Raw genomic sequence first — 16,922 nt, 5'->3', positions numbered from 1 at the left:
ACCCCTACAGAGCTTGGGACCAGGATACCTAAAAAAATTGTTTCACCCCAAACAAGGAATGTTTTTTGCAGGAAAGGGTTAGGGTTAGGGTTAGGGTTAGGGTTAGGGTTAGGGTTAGGGTTAGGGTACCATCCTATGCAGGTACCATCCTATCAGGATGTCCAATCAGCAGGATGTTGGAATTGGACATTGAGTGTGCTGGTACCTGTCATTTGGAATTTCCATTGCATAACAGACAGCTGCCTTCTCTATTGGCTTTTGGCACCTGCTAAAGATGTTCCTCTTTCAACAAGACTTCAAAAATGTTTATCTCAATTGGGATCTGTCCTGGACCTGACCTGACCTGTTGTTTTAACCTGGTATTAGACTTATAATTGCTAATTGTTTTTATATGCAATTGCCTTTACATAACTGTTTTATATATGCCATTATATTGTAAATTGCTTTGAGATGCCTCATTGGGAGGAATTCATAAATGAAATAAATATACAAATAGTAATAGAAACTAAATTTGGCCTCCAGCAGGTTTGTTCACATGGTTAAGTTTCCTTTTGAAGCTATTCAGTCTCTCAACATCTCCCTCCATTACCATGTGGGATATGTTTCATCTAATAAAATAAAAGAATGTTCATTCAAATGTAAGCATTTCAATAAGAAAGAAGGGACATACATTTTGTCCACCAGCCAGATCCCATTTGAAGTTTCCATACTGGTTTACCATGCACTCAGACTGCTTCTTAAAATTTGTTGCAGATGTTTGACTCCACCAGTCTACAAGGTCCCCATTCTCATTAAAATTTCTACCTGAAATAACATATACACATAAGAAATTTGCAACGATAGTCTTGAAGACACTGAAAATATAAAATTGCCTTGTGCAGTAGCAGACTATTGGTCCATGGAACAATATTTCCTACTCAGAAAGGCTCTCCATGACCTCAAGCTAAAGTCCCAAGGACTGAATTTAGGATCGTACACACCAGGTTGAGGAACCTTTTGCCCTCCAGATGTTTTGGAACTCCAATACCAACAGCCCCAGCATGCATGGCCATTGTCAGATATGGGGATCTGCTACTGAGTGATATTCTTCTGCCTAGCAACAAGAGTTTGCACTATGAGCACACACTTCCAAGCCAACATCAGTAGAATGTGCAGTGCTTGACTCAAGCACCACTTATTTTCAGCACCATCGCCAATCCTTTTTGTATAATGTAATATCATAATGTGAGGGATGCGGGTAGCGCTGTGGGTTAAACCACAGAGGCTAGGACTTGCCAATCAGAAGGTCGGCGGTTTGAATCCCTGCGATGGGGTGAGCTCCTGTTGCTCGGTCCCTGCTCCTGCCAGCCTAGCAGTTCGAAAGCACATCAAAGTGCAAGTAGATAAATGGCGGGAAGGTAAACAGTGTTTCCGTGTGCTGCTCTGGTTCAGCAGAAGTGGCTTAGTCATGCTGGCCACATGACCTGGAAGCTGTACGCCGGCTCCCTCGGCCAATAAAGCGAGGTGAGCACCGCAACCCCAGAGTCGGTCACGACTGGACCTAATGGTCAGGGGTCCCTTTACCTTTATATCATAATGTCTGGTGACATCAGACAAAATATGAAGGTCTTTGACTTTTCTGATGGATTAATCTGATTCCAGCCAGGTGCTGTGCTTGATTCAGGAACCTTAACATTCATCAAGCATGTTTCCCAATGCAGACAATGATGTGCTCATCCAGCGGTTGGCAGGAAGCTGCCATTTGCACATTCACCGTTCCTTTGGAATCGGTTCAGTGGCTGGCCAGGACCACAAGATCATCCCTCTTAGAAAGGTGCAGGGGGGGGGGGAGAGGAATATTTGGCATCATGGCGTGACTGATGTTTCATTCAGCTGCTTTGTTAATAAGGTGCTGGTTGTGAATGAGGAAATGTTACGTTGCTGGCATAAATATTTGGTTCTTGCTTTATGGTAAGGGTGGGGAGGCTGTGGCCCTCTAGAGGTTGCTAGATCACAACTTCCCTCATCCCTGGTCATTGGCCATGCTGTCTGCGGCTGATGGGAATTGGAGTTCAACAACATATAGGGACCACTGGTTCCCATCCCTGTTTTATGGGTAGTATCATGTAATGCAAGAAATGCCAAGAAGCACAGGAGAGAGGGCCTTGCTGTTTACGAGATAATAATAATTGGTGCTTCTGGTAATATGTAAAGCCACCCTTAGCCCCTGGGAAACGAATAATAGAGATATTTTTTTCTGGTGCAAAGCACACTGCCACACACAAGAAACAGGGCTTGATTAAATTAAATCAGGATTGTCTCTCTCCATGCACCATACAGATCGGGAAAAGTAATACCAATGGTGAAACATGAGTTCTCTTTCTTACCATTATCGTCAAAGCCATGAGTGATTTCATGCCCAATGACCATGCCAATGCCACCATAATTCAAGGATTTAGGCTGAGCTGCACTGAAGAAAGGTGGTTGCAAAATGCCAGCAGGAAAGACTGCAGAAAGAGATATAACGCCATAGATGACAAGTTAATCTTTTGCACCAGCTCAAACTATTTGCAAAAACACAAGCTCAATTAAATAAACACCCTGGAAATTTTAGCCAACGGTGTGGCTGATTAATTCAAACTACCTCTCCTTCCCCTTCCACCTGATTTGTCTTGCTCTTTGATCACCAGGTGACCTTCAAATGCATGCTCAACTGTACAGGATCCAACAGCATGATGCCATCCAAGGCTGGAGGGGGACAGCTGTGAATTATGTGACCCCTGCAGGTAGGGCCAATGGTGCGAGGATGTAATTGAATGTCACAATTAGTGCAAGGATTTTTCTGTCCCTCTCCTCTCCTCACCTGCCTCTTAAACCTGCTCTAGGAGTTCCCCAACTCAACTCTCTGGACCTCTGGAGTACATTTGGGAAGCACGTGGGACACATGCGTGGAGAAGAGAGTGGGAACACCCCACTGCACCATAGGAAATCCTTGCTCTGATGGGACATGGTAGCTGCATACCTCCCTAAGTCTTTCCTATGAAAATGAGAGAGACATACCAGGGCAGGGCTGGGGAATTTGTGCCCCCCCCCCGATGTTACTGGACTACAGTTCCCATTATCCCTGTCTTTGGCCATGCTAGTTGATGAAGTCCAATACTATCCTTTACCTGCATGATCTGCACTGACCACATGGTGATATTATTTATGGATGTGCCCTTCTACCCTAAGTCAGCATGATGCTGAAACAGTTGCCATTTTCTGGGTCTGCAGGTTCAGGGCACATGAGTTTCTAAAGCCCACCGACTCCTTTCTTGCCTAGAGCACAATGGCTCTCCTGTCCATAAGCCATGGATGTGGTTTTCCCTCTGTTTCACCTCAACAACATGAGTTTTCCATCCCTCCCCTTCCTTTCAGTTTCCTCCGCTTCCCAGATTCCAACCCCACTTCTCAGCCTATTGCCTACTCTTTTGTTTTGTATTTTGTTTCCAACTATCCTGCTTTCCAAAATTGCAGTTCTCCTGTCCCATAGCTCGCATAAGTTTTCCTCCGATGCTTCAAGCTGAAATTCCAGGATCTGATTAACAGGACCTATTGTGTTTCTTCCGTAATCACCCAACTCTCAGAGGAACTGGTCCAGATATTGCAGCCAGCAACTGTTGGCTTGTCCAACCCTTTGCTAAGGTCACGCTAACCATCTGTTGTCTTGTGGCCCTCCAAAAATCAGGGTATTGCCATCGTTGGTTGTTTAGATAGGAAAGGGAGCTGATTCCAATTTGTGACAATACACCATGGAGGCATTTCATTTCCCACGGTCTTTACAAATTGTAGACTGTGATTGGCAAGTGCAACTCAGCTTACCAAGGAAAAACAGAAGGTGACCATTGCCTCAGGGAATAAAATTATGGTATATTGACTTGAGGTTAAATCCCATACTACCTCCACCACACATTGGTTTAGGGTAAAAGTACACACAAAAATAAACACACCATTCCCTACACATAGGCTTATTGTGTTTCCTTTGCAATTTTATGAACTGCTTCACTTTGCATTGCAGCCCTTGAAAGTGTCAAAACGTTCTGCTATTAACTCTGTTAGAGAAATGCAACTCTAATGGATGAGATGTTTATTCTAAGCTACTTCATAGCAAACCAATGCTTGCTTATAACATTTGCAAAACTTGAGCAATCTCAAGCAATGCCAGAGAGATGAGAATTATTCCTACGAGGCTCCCCCTTCCTAACTAGTAAAACATTTGCCCATATCCACGAGCCATATAGCTGTGAAGAGGGAATTGCAATTCTTTCCCCGGCTGCCCATTTAAAGACTGCCAGGAATAGAATCCAAATTTCCTAAATTCTTGTAACTTGAGTATGTCCACAGAGACTGTTGCCATAATATGTTTATGCACTGAATGTGGGCACGGTGGAACTAACTCTTTTTGTTAATGGATGAGTAAGCATTCCATTGCTGCTTCGTTCTGTCTTGCTTCTGCACAGCACAACATTTTGCTGTGCTGCACTAGAACCCTTCATGGCTGCCTAAAGTTTTGCAGCTTCATTTTGACCTAAAGTATATTCCAACCTATTTCAGTTTATTCCAACAGGGCCAAGCTCTCTTCCTCAATGTCCATCAGATTTCACACCAACTGTGACTAGGGTGAATTTCCCACAGCTGTGTCAAAGTTGTCCTCACTTAGCCATGATTTCAAGCAAGATATTCTGCTTGTTCTTCTTCAGAAAGAAAACAGCTCTAGGCCTATGACACCAGAGGCCTAAAACTGGTGTGTGAAGAAGCGTCAGGAGCTGTCGGGATCTGTGGTCAGCTCCTTCATATGGTCAGCCCCGGAATTGCAGCTGGCAGCTTCCGAGGAGAAGTACCTTCAGGTCCGACCTAGACAGAGTCTGTCCACCCATAATGTCCATTGAGTCCTTCAGGACAGGAAGGAGTATAAGAGGACTTCCTGTCCCAGTTATTCCTGCAGAACTGTATTGCAAAATTCTGAGAACTGTGAATTTTAAAGGAAGGCTTCATTTTGGTTTGCTGGTTTCAGGAAGTGCAAATTAGGTAGATTCACCTTTCAGTGGGAACTGAACTGAATTTCTGCCCCATCCCTAGTCTAGACTCTTTTACTTTCTTGATTCTGTCTCCATTCATAAGTATTTTCAGTGACTCCAATGCAGCTAGATTTGGTGCATGGAAGAATCAGTGTAGGATTTTGTTGGAGATGTTGTTTGGATGCCTTCCAAAGCAACTACTCTATTCTGAACTTAAAAATGGAAAGTGTAATGCTGATGGTCAACAAAAGAGGTTTAAAGACTCTCTCAAGGCAAGTCTACAAAAATTGGGAATCACTGGCCTGCAAGCATTCCAGCTGGAGAACAGCCTTTACCAAACGTATCATAGACTTGAAGACACTCAACTCAGGACAAAAAGGAGAAAGAGAGAAACGTACTCAGATGAAGGTGTGTTTGGCAAACTCTCACCATAATCAACTCCCACCCGGAAACCTATATCCCCACTGTGGAAGGACGTGTGGATCCAGAATTGGCCTCCACAGTCACTTACAGACTTACTGTTAAAACTTTGTTCATGGAAGACAAACTTACTCGGCTACGAGTAATTGCCAAAGAAAATGAAGAAGTCCATCACAGTGAACTCAGATGTCCTTGTTCAGGGTAAATTCCACTTTCTGTCGTGTTAATAAAGTGTGAAAATATGGTCCCAGAATAGTTGCAAACCATCACTTTCATTTCAGCATTACTGCTGGCAAGGTCATCTTGCACAAAAACTGACATCATTCTTTTTACACCCCTGCTATGAAAATTCAACATGCAAGACTTGCAATCTGGCTGAATGCTTAGCTTAAAACCAGAAAAATTCATTAAAGAATTTCGCTTTTACTGGCCAAGGACTGCAGGGTCACAACTCATGCTTTTCTTCTATGTCTGTCTGTCTGTCTGTCTGTCTGTCTGTCTGCCCGTCTGTCAGACTGTCTATCCTAATTTTATATTGTATAATATAATAATAACATCTAAGTGTTTTAGATAAAAATAAAAAAGCAACAATGACATTCAATAAAATTCCCTCAAAACTAGATAAAAACTAAATGCAATATTAAAACAAAGTAAAGTTATATCTCACAAATAAAACTGAGCAGTAAATAATAAATACATGGCTGACTTCTGGGTTCACAGGCACTTCAGGTATAGAGGGCTATGCTAAAATATTACTTTTAATACTAGTGGTCTGTGGAGAAAACATATTGCAGAGGGACAGAGAACTTTGATGCTTTCTTTCCAAGCATCGGGGAGGGGGAACCCCACCCCTGTCATCTTGTTTGTAAGTAAGTAAGCCAGCCTCCCACACTTGGAATTTTCCCTTATCCAGAGAAATGAACAGAAATCCCCCCCTTTTTTTCAATGGAAGAATGAGGCAAATAAAACGGAAAGGCAAGTTTAGTCCAGCACTGAATCAGGCTGCAGGCTTCCCCCATTCTTCCAGAGAGTTGGCGGTAGTGACTGCATCAGTATAATGAATACAAAATAAATAAGCAATAGATTAATTCAGCAAAAGCACACGCTCCAGTAAAATGCTTTGAAATTATCCCCCTCCAACTTGATTTGTGCTTTGTTGAGTGTGTCAAGTCGATACTCTCATATTTTCCAAAGGAAGCAAGAATGAAAAAGATGCTTCCTTTGCTAAAGCAGCTCATCTTTAAAGCATCTGGCCAATGTCAATAGGACCAGAAAGAAACCAAGGAAATTACGAACCAGAACATGTTTTTGAACGTCTATAGTAGGACAGCATTTTGGATAACAAGACTGCCTGCTGCAGGTCAAGGACACACAACACCAAAATTATAGTATGGCATGGTGTAGCAACGTCCTCTAGATGTGGTTGGACTACAGTTTCCATCATCCCAGACCACTGGACTTGCCGGCTGGAGCTGATGGGAGCTGGAGTCCCTGATGTTATTGTACACTACAGTACAGCATAAATCTGTATGTTCCTACAGCAATTTATTGCATTTCCCTGGTCGTTCCCTAACTGTTAATTTCTGTATTATATTTGAGCTTTCACATATTGTAAAGCCCGCTTCTGTAAACATAGCAGATTATAGCATGAGTTTAGAGCTCATTCACATGTTATTTGGGGGGCGGCGAAGATATTTCCCCCCAGAAGCATATAACACAGAAATGGATACTAAATTTGTGCTATACTCTGCTATATTTCTGGAAGCGGCTTTTACATTGTGTGAGAGCTCAAACAGAGTGCAGAAATCAAAAGTTAGGGAAACATTGGGAAAGCAGAATAAACTACCATGTTGAAACAACCAGAGAGATGAACAAGTGAAAAAGTCCACTTTCTGACCTGATCTGAGCTGAGACAGGGGACAAGAAATAACCCGTTTCTCACCACATGGCCAGAAACTGTTTCTAAGAGAGACTCAGCTTACCAATTTGATTCCTGCTTGCTGAATAAAAGGCATTGACGACAGCTGCGCCACTTATCCACCTATGAAAAATTGAAGAGACATGGAAATGTTGATGATGGATGGCATCAGGGCCGCATTTAGGTTTGATGAGGCCCTAAGCTCCTGAAGGTAATGGGGCCCTTTATATGTCCAGCTGTCCTTTGTCAACAACAAATTGTCACCGTTTTTTTGTGTTGAATATATGCTATATGGTAATTTATGAACCTCATAGGTATCTAAAGCCATTTGCACATAACAAATAGGAGCCTACGCAACACAAAACACTGTTGCTGTATGTAGGTTTTATTTTATTTGTTTTTTATCTTATATTTTGGAAATGTACATTCAGGTTTGTTTTTTTAATTTTTTTGAGAGGCCCCAAGAGAGTGGGGCCCTAAGCTATAGCTTGTTTAGCTTATATGTAAATCCGGCACTGGATGGCATCAGCAAGAGGAGAAAACTGAGTTGGAAGGGATCTTGAGGGTCATCTAGTCCAACCTCCTACAATGCAGGTGTCCTGGGTGGGCTCGAACCACCAACCTTCTGGTTAACAGCTGGATGCACTGATGCAATGTGTCACAGGAGGCAAAATCCCACTGGCATATTCTCATGAATTTCAAGTCTCATTGAAATGAATGGGTGCCATGGAGGAATACACTATACCATACTGATAGAAGACCGAAAGCCTGATTCAGCATTCAGTTCCCTGGTATGCTTGTTTGCCTGTCAGCTCAGCTGGGCAAATGGGTGGGCAGCATGACTGAAGGCACTGCACCCATGGAGGCTCCCTAACGAATGCCCATAGATCATGATAGATGCTGCTCCCTAGCACATGGATTCAGTTTTATTCCTACTGGACCTTTGCAAGGAGCTCTGGTTTAGTGGGAACCTGAGTTAGCATTAATCACAGGTCACATTGGTGCTGTCATACCACTGAAGCGCTGTTAAGCTCAATGGGGGACAGTTTAGGGGAATTGATCCTGAGAATATGTGTGCATTGCCCTCCCTGCAAGAGTTCTCCATTCCAGTAAGAACAGTGCACACAAAGAAATTACGAGGTATAGTATTTCAATTCCTGATTGCTGTCACACTAGGAATAGAATTCAAGATTCCCCAACTTTGTTTTAAAATCATGAGACCTGGTGCAAAGGCAAAGATATCTCCTTTAACATGAAGTTAAGATGAACCCTTCTGGCTACTAACAGGTGCCACTTTTGCAAATAGCCAGAACCAGATTATTATTATTTTTTAAGCACTGCATTCACAGTGTAAACCATTTAAATACGTACTCTTCCTTGTCCACTTTTTCTCTAAGCTTCTTCAGCCTTTCCTTCTGGCTAAAGTTTAAGTTCTGAATAATGTTCTCAAAATATTCTTCTTCTTTGTAGTGCAGCTTACAGGAAAGAGAGAGAGAAATGCTCGTGTTATTTGCTGGAGGGTAGGGAAAAACTAGAGGAGCATTGTTGCTCGAGTAGTATTCTTCCCCAACTTCGCACCCCCCATATATTTTGGACTATGGCTCCCATCAGCTGGAAAAGAGGAACTGCTGTGTGGACTGTGTAATAATAATAATAATAATAATAATAATAATAATAATAATAATTATTATAATAGTTTGGATTTGATATCCCGCTTTATCACTACCCAAAGGAGTCTCAAAGCGGCTAACATTCTCCTTTCCCTTCCTCCCCCACAACAAACACTCTGTGAGGTGAGTGAGGCTGAGAGACTTCAGAGAAGTGTGACTAGCTCAAGGTCACCCAGCAGCTGCATGTGGAGGAGCGGAGACGCGAACCTGGTTCCCCAGATTACGAGACTACCACTCTTAACCACCACACCAGACTGACATAAGGCTTTTCACTTATACCTCCAATGTAGACACTTGGTACCTGCTACCATTAAATCTGCTACCATTAACACTCTCTGCTGTCCAAAATAGTTTTTCATATGTACTTACATCTTTGTATTCTGCATTCAGCTTATTAGTATCCGTCAGAATCTCATCAGGGTAGCCAATCCTTTCTTTGATTGCTATGGCCTAAAAAATAAACCATGGTCACTGGTGGACTGGAACCAAGTTGTATATTCAGACATCATAGGGATGGCGAGAAGTCATCTACAGGCTTTTCAATTTGCTCTTCTAGATTTTGCAAACCAAGCCCAGTCAATGAGTGGTGGTCTGGGCAACTGCTACTTTGCTTATGATACCAGTTCCCAAAGTGGTTTTGGAAGCGTTGGGAAACTCAAGTCTTCCTTGTCCTTGTTGTATCCTGAAGCTGCTCTTCTTTGCCATGGCTTCAGACACATGAGATATGTATTTTTATGGCTCTGTTCTTGGGACTGTGATATATTTTAACTGTTTTTCATGCTGAATTTTAGATGGCTGTAACCTGGCCTGCTAGTGAAGAGCAGGTAATAATAATAATATCACCCAAGAAGGGCTAGGAGAGCAATTTGCCTGAAACCCAAGGAAGTCACTGGCAGTCAACACAGACAATACTGATCTAGCTGCACCAGCATGAAGAAGCTTCCTATGTTGCTATGACAATGAAATAAGCCCATATGTCACATCAGGGCTTCCACAACTTGGGTCTCCAGCTGTTTTTGGACTACAATTCCCATCAGCCCTGACCACTGTCAGCTAGGGATGATGGGAGTTGGTCCAACAACAGCTAGAGACCCAACTTTGGGAAACCCTGTGTTACATGAAGAATGTTCTACCTGTTCCACTCTTTGCAATGAATTATTTCTGATCTTCTCTTTTGGATAAAGAAAGTAACAGGCTTTCATTGGCCTCCAAATGTCAAATTCTATTATATATATTATAAACTTGCCTTTTCTTCTGCTTTCTTTTTGGTTTCTGCATCCATCCAATTGAGCTCATCAAGTGTTTGTATAAAAACCTCACGAATCTGAGTGATCATCTCTTGCACCTGAGGATGTACAGCACAACAAGATTAAATCATTCAATTTTTATCATACATGGGTGACATTCTGGCATGTTGCATCCCAGTTGCCACTGATGGAAGCATCGGCTTTTGTTTTTCAAAATAGACTGACAACGACTGTTTTTATTTTTCAAGGTCAAATTACGGCAAAGCCAAAGTTACCAAGGAGAGGAGTTATTGCAAAAGAAAAAAAAAACCACCTTTGTTACTTAAAACATTTCTATGCCTTCAAATGAAAATATAGTGGTATATCTATGCTGCACACTTATATTGGTTTAAATACTAGTTCATCTGCCATGGCTTCCACTAAAGATTCCTGGAAAGGGGAGTTTGGTGAGGTTGCTGAGAATTTGTAATCCTAGCCTCCTCCTAACAGAACCACTGATGCTAGTAACAAAAAAGGTAAAGGACTTTCGATGCTTAAGTCCAGTCAAAGGTGACTATGGGGTGCAGAACTCATCTCACTTTTCAGGCCAAGGGAGCTGGTGTTTTTCACAGACAGCTTTCCAGGTCATGTGGCCAGCATGACTAAATCACTACTAGTTCATGGAGGACTGTAACAAGTGCCAGAGTGCACAGAAATGCTGTTTACTTTTCCGCCGCAGTGGTACCTATTTATCTACTTGCGTTGGCGTGCTTTCGAACTGCTAGGTTGGCAGGAGCAGGGACCGAGCAATGGGAGCTCACCCCATTGAGGGGAGTCAAACCACCAACCTTCTGATCGGCAAGTCCTAGGCTCTGTGGTTTAACCCACAGCGCCACCCGCGTCCCGTATCCCTTATTGAGAAGTGAATACTATTAAAGCAGTAGCAGCTTGTAGTTTAGAGCCAAACAAGATGTGACTCGCATGAAAGCCCATAATGTGCACATTTTGGTTACGTAAACAGGAGCCAAGCTGGGAAGCTTGAAGAGCCTCATAACTGTGAGGGCAGGAGGGCTGAGGATGCTCAGTTCTTTCTCTTCCTGCTGTGGTCCTGACTAGAATCACCATTCCAATGCTACAATTTGTATTTAGGAAGGGCAATGGTAGAGCATCTGTTTTGCATGCAGAAGGTCCCAGGTTCACTTCCTGGTGCCTTCAGGTAGGACTGGGAATGTCCCCTGTCTGAAACCCTAGAGAGTTGCTGCCAGTTAATGCAAAGCAGTGCACATCTATGGTTCCACCTCCTATTAACCTGACCCAGCATGGCCAAAGGTCAGGGACGATGGGAGTCCGCAGGACACCACACAGACAACTACTGGGCAACATTGAGCTGGATGGATCAATGATCTTTCTTCCTGTGTTCTCATCTCCATGTAAAGAGAAATTCCCCATTGGCACCATTTGCAAAGCTGCTTAGGCTTCCCCGCAGCTGCTATTAATGCAACAATATGTGCATTCTCAGGATTGGAGTCACATCTAGTTTGGTCCTAAGTGACCCTCCAAGTCTCCTTTATGAAAATATAATCACCAGTCCTTCTTGAGCTGCTTCCGTCTTATTCATATGGTAGACCCGGGGACACCTCACTCTGCAGCAGACTAGTAATGAGACATGTACGTATGGCCTCCTGCTGCTTTGGCGCACACATGCATGCAGTGCCGGATTTACGTATAAGCTAAACAAGCTATAGCTTAGGGCCCCACTCTCTTGGGGGTCCCAAAAAAAATTAAAGAAAAAAGACACTGGATGTACATTTCCAAAATATGAGATAAAAAATAAAATAAAATAAAACCTACATACAGCAACAGTGTTTTGTGTTGTGCAAGCTCCTATGATGTAAGTAATGGGCCCCGCCTGCTAGCCTGCTCCCTAAAATATCACTATCACTATTAATATACTTCTTCTTAATTGTATTTTAGTTCAAGCATTGCTTTGATAAAATACTTATTTGTTATGTGCAAATGGCTTTAGATACCTATGAGGTCCACAAATTACCATATAGCATATATTTAACCCAAAAAAGCAGCAAGAATTTGTTGCTGACAAAAGGACAGCTGGACATATAAAGGGCCCCATTACCTTCAGTAGCTTAGGGCCTCATCAAACCCAAATCTGGTCCTGCATGCATGTATACAAAGGTGTTTTTTAATCACCTTTGTGGCTTGTCTTTCTCTAGGGGTATGTATGCCCATTGTATAGATTCCACTCTCTGGCAAGTCACCTAACTGGTTGCTGAAATTTGTGAAGATGGAACACATTCACCAAACTCCCAGTCCAGCAAGGAATACTCTGAATGCAGGTGATTCACCCACCATAAGATGGGTGGAGGGGTAACTGCCTGCATCAGGAAGCCCATATAATCAATATAATCCTTCCAGCCACAAACTCAGAGGTACAGGGCCAGATGGCAATACCTGCTGCTCTGCTTATGGAGACACCCCCACCCCCAGTTGTGGGAGTAAACTTCCCATCTTCCATTGACCATCTGTTCAGCAGGATGAAGACAGAGCTCTGCAGATCACCATTTCTTTCATAGATACATAGATCCAGGGCAATTGTGATTATATGAGGACTCATGATTAGCTTGGGATACATTATTCTTATTGACATGTTTCCTTACTGGCCACTGCTCCTGTGGAGAAGGCTGCAAACCCCAACGGTTTCTTTTGAAGCATTAGACAAAATAAAAAATAAAATGGTATTTGGAAATCTATTCTAAAATGGGGGGGGGGAATCAATTAACACACCCCTCCCCAATTTCAGCAAAGTGCATTAAACTGAATTTCCTTTCCTGTAATCTACTGTTCTTTAGCACCTTCACTCTACAACATGCAAGGACTTCTAATCTGCATCATTAGCTAATAACTTGGCTTACAGTCCAGGAAGAGACACATAATCCCATCATCAGCCTGTCTGCCAAAAGATGTCTCTTCCAGCTTCTTAAGCCTACTTTTCAAAAAAAACCTCAGTGTGCGAGATGTAAAATTTCATCTCTGCTTTTGGCACCAGAATTCTGTCCTACTGAGTGCCAAACAGAGAGAGTGATCTCTTACGACTTCATCCTCATTCACCACTGCACTAGGGGGGAAAAGTGGCTTGAAGTATTTTGTGCTGCAACAACATCACTGCTTTTGCCATTCCCACCAATAATCCAAAGCTAATGTCTGTTTAAATACCCAGTAAATAAATAATCAGTTAATGATCTAAGAGTGTTACCACGTGTTTACTGTCTCCAGCAAATGCTTCTTGTACATACAGCCTTCCCACAGCATTCTCCATGTTGCCATTGACATAGTTTGCGCAACGGCGCCAGACAGCAGCATCCGATGTTGTGCCGTAAAGCACCTGTTAAGTATAAGCATTTGTGAAATTAGTGACAAGCAAGAGGAGAGACTTTGTAGCATCACTAGGTGCTTTCAATTAATCTTGAGGGCTTGGTGTTAATAGACATTAAGTGATATTTAAACAGGAACACAGGTTAAGTGAGCCCATGCAGCTCTGAAATGTTCTCCCGCCCATCTGCTGCTCCTGCCATTGCATTAGCACTGCACCTCCCACTTGGCCTCCTCCTCCTCCTCCTCTTCTCAGTAAGTGACAGAGACCCACCTGCGGGAAAGCTAAAGTAGTGGCTCTGCCCCAACCAGTGAGCCTCTTCTGGATATAAACCCACTTTCTGGGTAATATGGAGGGCCCAGTGTGGAGACACCATTCATCCAAGGCTGCTTCCTACAGGGAATGAGCCCCATGAAAATCAAAGTGACCTAGACAGCTGGCTTTGCCTGTGTTCGTTGCGTACTACTTTTTGATACAGCAGGAGTTCCTTCCTTTCCCTTTGGTGACCTTTAAGGATGCTGGGGGGCAGGTAGTTCAGTGGAAGAGCAGTGGTTTTGCATGCAGAAGGCCCAAGGTTCAATCCCCAACATCTCCAGGTAGGGCTGGAGACGTTCTCTGTCTGAAACCCTAGAGAGCCACTACCAGTCATTGTAGACCAGGAGTATTCAATGTGGTGCCCTCCAAACATGGCCGGATTCCAACTCTACTGTAGCCAGCATGGCAAATGGTTGGAGGTGATGGGAGTCATAGTCATGGAGAGTGTGCCATGACAACAGCTAGATGACCCAATGACCTGCCTCGTTATAAGGCAGCTTCATCTGTTTTTATTTCCTGTAAGAAAGCTGGCAGGGCAGAACTCAGTCTCAAATTCAAAACTCCAGCAACAGGTGGGCTGAGGAATTTCCTGAAGAACCGGTTTGCAAGTGCCATACGGATTACTGTCATATCTCTCCCCTGCAGAAAGAGCTCCCAGTCAATTTCACAGCTCTGCATGCAAACCATTAGAGCTAGATGAAACTTTGCAGCTTCAGTGAAACTTACTACTGTTTCATGTGCCTTCTATTGCCTGCAAAGAAAGCAGTATCCTTGGGCTGTGCAGATTCTACCTTCAGTGACCTTGCTGCACTAGGTGAGAAGAAGCCGAGGCTTAAGAACTACGCTATGGTAGAGAAATCTGATACAGTCGTGTTAGTAAGCATCAAAGCAATCTTCTGGCAAGCTGAGTTCTTCGTTCCACGGCCCACCACAGTGGTTTTCTTGCTTTATATTTTGAAAAGAAGTATATTATTACGGAAGGGTCATTTCAAAGTTATTCTGACTTCAGAAAGACGCTGGCTTTGGGGTGATAGCAGTGTAGAAGATTTCATGGTTACGTTCTGGAATGCAGTTTTTATTCACCAGTTTTTAATTTTAAGACAAACAAACGTGAATCCATTCATTGCTTTGTTTTCAACTGTAGCCCACAATAACTCTTAAGGTCCCATTATCTCCTACCACATCAGTGTGCTGTCAAAAGAAAAAACATTCTTTGGGGTCCGGTTTCGCCACAAGACCTTGAAACAGTGTATGAGGGATCTCTTGAAATTCTATTGCTTATTTCTGCTTGGATACAGTGTGATTCTGAAGCCTGCTCATTTGTGGTCCGCTCGGCTGGCCCCGCCTTCACCAAAGCCACTGATTGGATTATTTGAACCGGGGTTTGGCAGGAACCCCCAATTACTGTGACGTAAGGAAGGTGGGCCAGCACAACCAGCTGATAAGTCTCATGTGGCTCAGGGGTGCTGTGCGTGGTCCCGCAAAGGGCGCCCACAATCGGAGGCGTTAGCGTTCATTCTGCTGCCACTACCATCTCTGGCACAGCACCAAAAGTGTGTCTGTGTGGAGCCCACTTTATCAGCCACACATGTTGCCAACAACCTGTGCATTTCAAAAAACCTCCATTGATCACGGTAGAATCTTTCCATATGAATATATCCAGCGCTACATGGGGGTAACATGGTCTATGCTGAGAAAACTGTTCACCCCATCTGGCGTGGCCAGTGGTCTGCGATGATGGGAGCTGCAGTCTAGCAGCAATTGGTCATTGCCCATGCCTGGTTTACAGCTTAGTGTGTGGACAGTGAATTAAGCTAGCAAGGTTGCAAAAATGATGTCGTTTTCCCTCACTACTGAAATAGTTATTTCTGTATCTTTCTCCACAGTTGCCAGTTCACTTGACCTTGTGTCTGAAGTTCTAAGTAATCATTTATGAATTCCACCCTTTGGACGAAATTAAAGGCGCTGGGGAAAAATAGGTTGTTTTCGGTCCTAATAAGTGCATAAAGAACGAGGCAGAGAGGAGGCGTTATCAGTAAAACTGGAAGAAAAGAACAGCCTGCCTCTAGTCTAATTCCCTTGCAGACTGCATTGTTTCAGAATCCCCCCCCCTTTTTCTTTTCAACGGGCCTGTGATTTAGCGCTGCAAAGGAATATCTGAACAGAGTGGGGCCATCTTTCGACTTCTAATTTGTTTCACCCCTACAAACACTCATATAGACATCTCAGATCCCGAAATAAAGACAACATGGGCTGCAATCCAGTCAAAGTTAAGCTCCTTTTGGCCTACTTATTTCAAGAGGACAACTCAGCTCATGTACGCTTCCCCGCTGAAATCAATGGGACTTAACTTTGGTTGGATTGTGCCCTTTGTTTGTAACACAATGCAGCATATAGTGATGATGGATTTGGTATTTCTATGTTTCATTAACTGCCTTGGGCACTTTTTCTTAAAGATGGAGTAGCAAGCTAGAAATCGAATACATAATATAAGCAGAACCCATCTGCTATGGTCAATTCACTAGTGGCCATGGAAAACACAGACTACAGCAGACACACACACACCACGCACAATTCTCCTATGGGTGCAATCTCCTGTTTAAAGAAGAACAAAATAAACTCCAGTTTGCTGGACAGAGAACTAGTGGAGCAACTTTCTTCAACCTGGGGCAAGAAGTTGGGGGAGGTTGTATTAGATGTAACATTTACCGTTCTGTATACGCTGTCTGAAAACATGCATGGTCCCAATCCAATGACAGTGCATTTTTCAGAAGAGAAATTGCACATGAGTTTCTTGGCTCTGCCTTTGTTTATCCAGCTATACTGACCTTTCTTTCCTTCTAGAGATGTGCTGGCCCAACTCCATGGCTCCTAATCACAATGACATTTCCACAAACCAGCTTTTGCCCGTCCCCATCTAGCCAATGTCTGGGCACCCCGAACAATCAC

General features: G+C 43.3%; 1 protein-coding gene across 3 annotated transcripts in view; it reads right to left on the bottom strand.

The window, feature by feature from the left end:
• The window catches only part of MME (membrane metalloendopeptidase), an 84,020-nt gene that overhangs the window by 11,853 nt on the left and 55,245 nt on the right, over positions 1 to 16,922 (bottom strand). For all 3 annotated transcript variants that reach the window (XM_083504108.1, XM_083504106.1, XM_083504107.1), the window contains exons 13-19: positions 13,542 to 13,670; positions 10,291 to 10,389; positions 9,414 to 9,494; positions 8,746 to 8,849; positions 7,439 to 7,497; positions 2,367 to 2,486; positions 671 to 804 (exon numbers count right to left, since the gene is read on the bottom strand). In XM_083504108.1, the coding sequence (XP_083360234.1) occupies positions 671 to 804; positions 2,367 to 2,486; positions 7,439 to 7,497; positions 8,746 to 8,849; positions 9,414 to 9,494; positions 10,291 to 10,389; positions 13,542 to 13,670 (726 nt within the window). The remainder of the gene's footprint in view (positions 1 to 670; positions 805 to 2,366; positions 2,487 to 7,438; positions 7,498 to 8,745; positions 8,850 to 9,413; positions 9,495 to 10,290; positions 10,390 to 13,541; positions 13,671 to 16,922) is intronic.

This window comes from Podarcis liolepis (assembly GCF_965112155.1).
Source record: "Podarcis liolepis genome assembly, chromosome: 5".
NCBI lineage: Eukaryota > Metazoa > Chordata > Lepidosauria > Squamata > Lacertidae > Podarcis > Podarcis liolepis.
The sequence above is the reverse complement of the archived record's forward strand: the minus strand, read 5'-3'. Positions and strand labels throughout refer to the sequence as shown.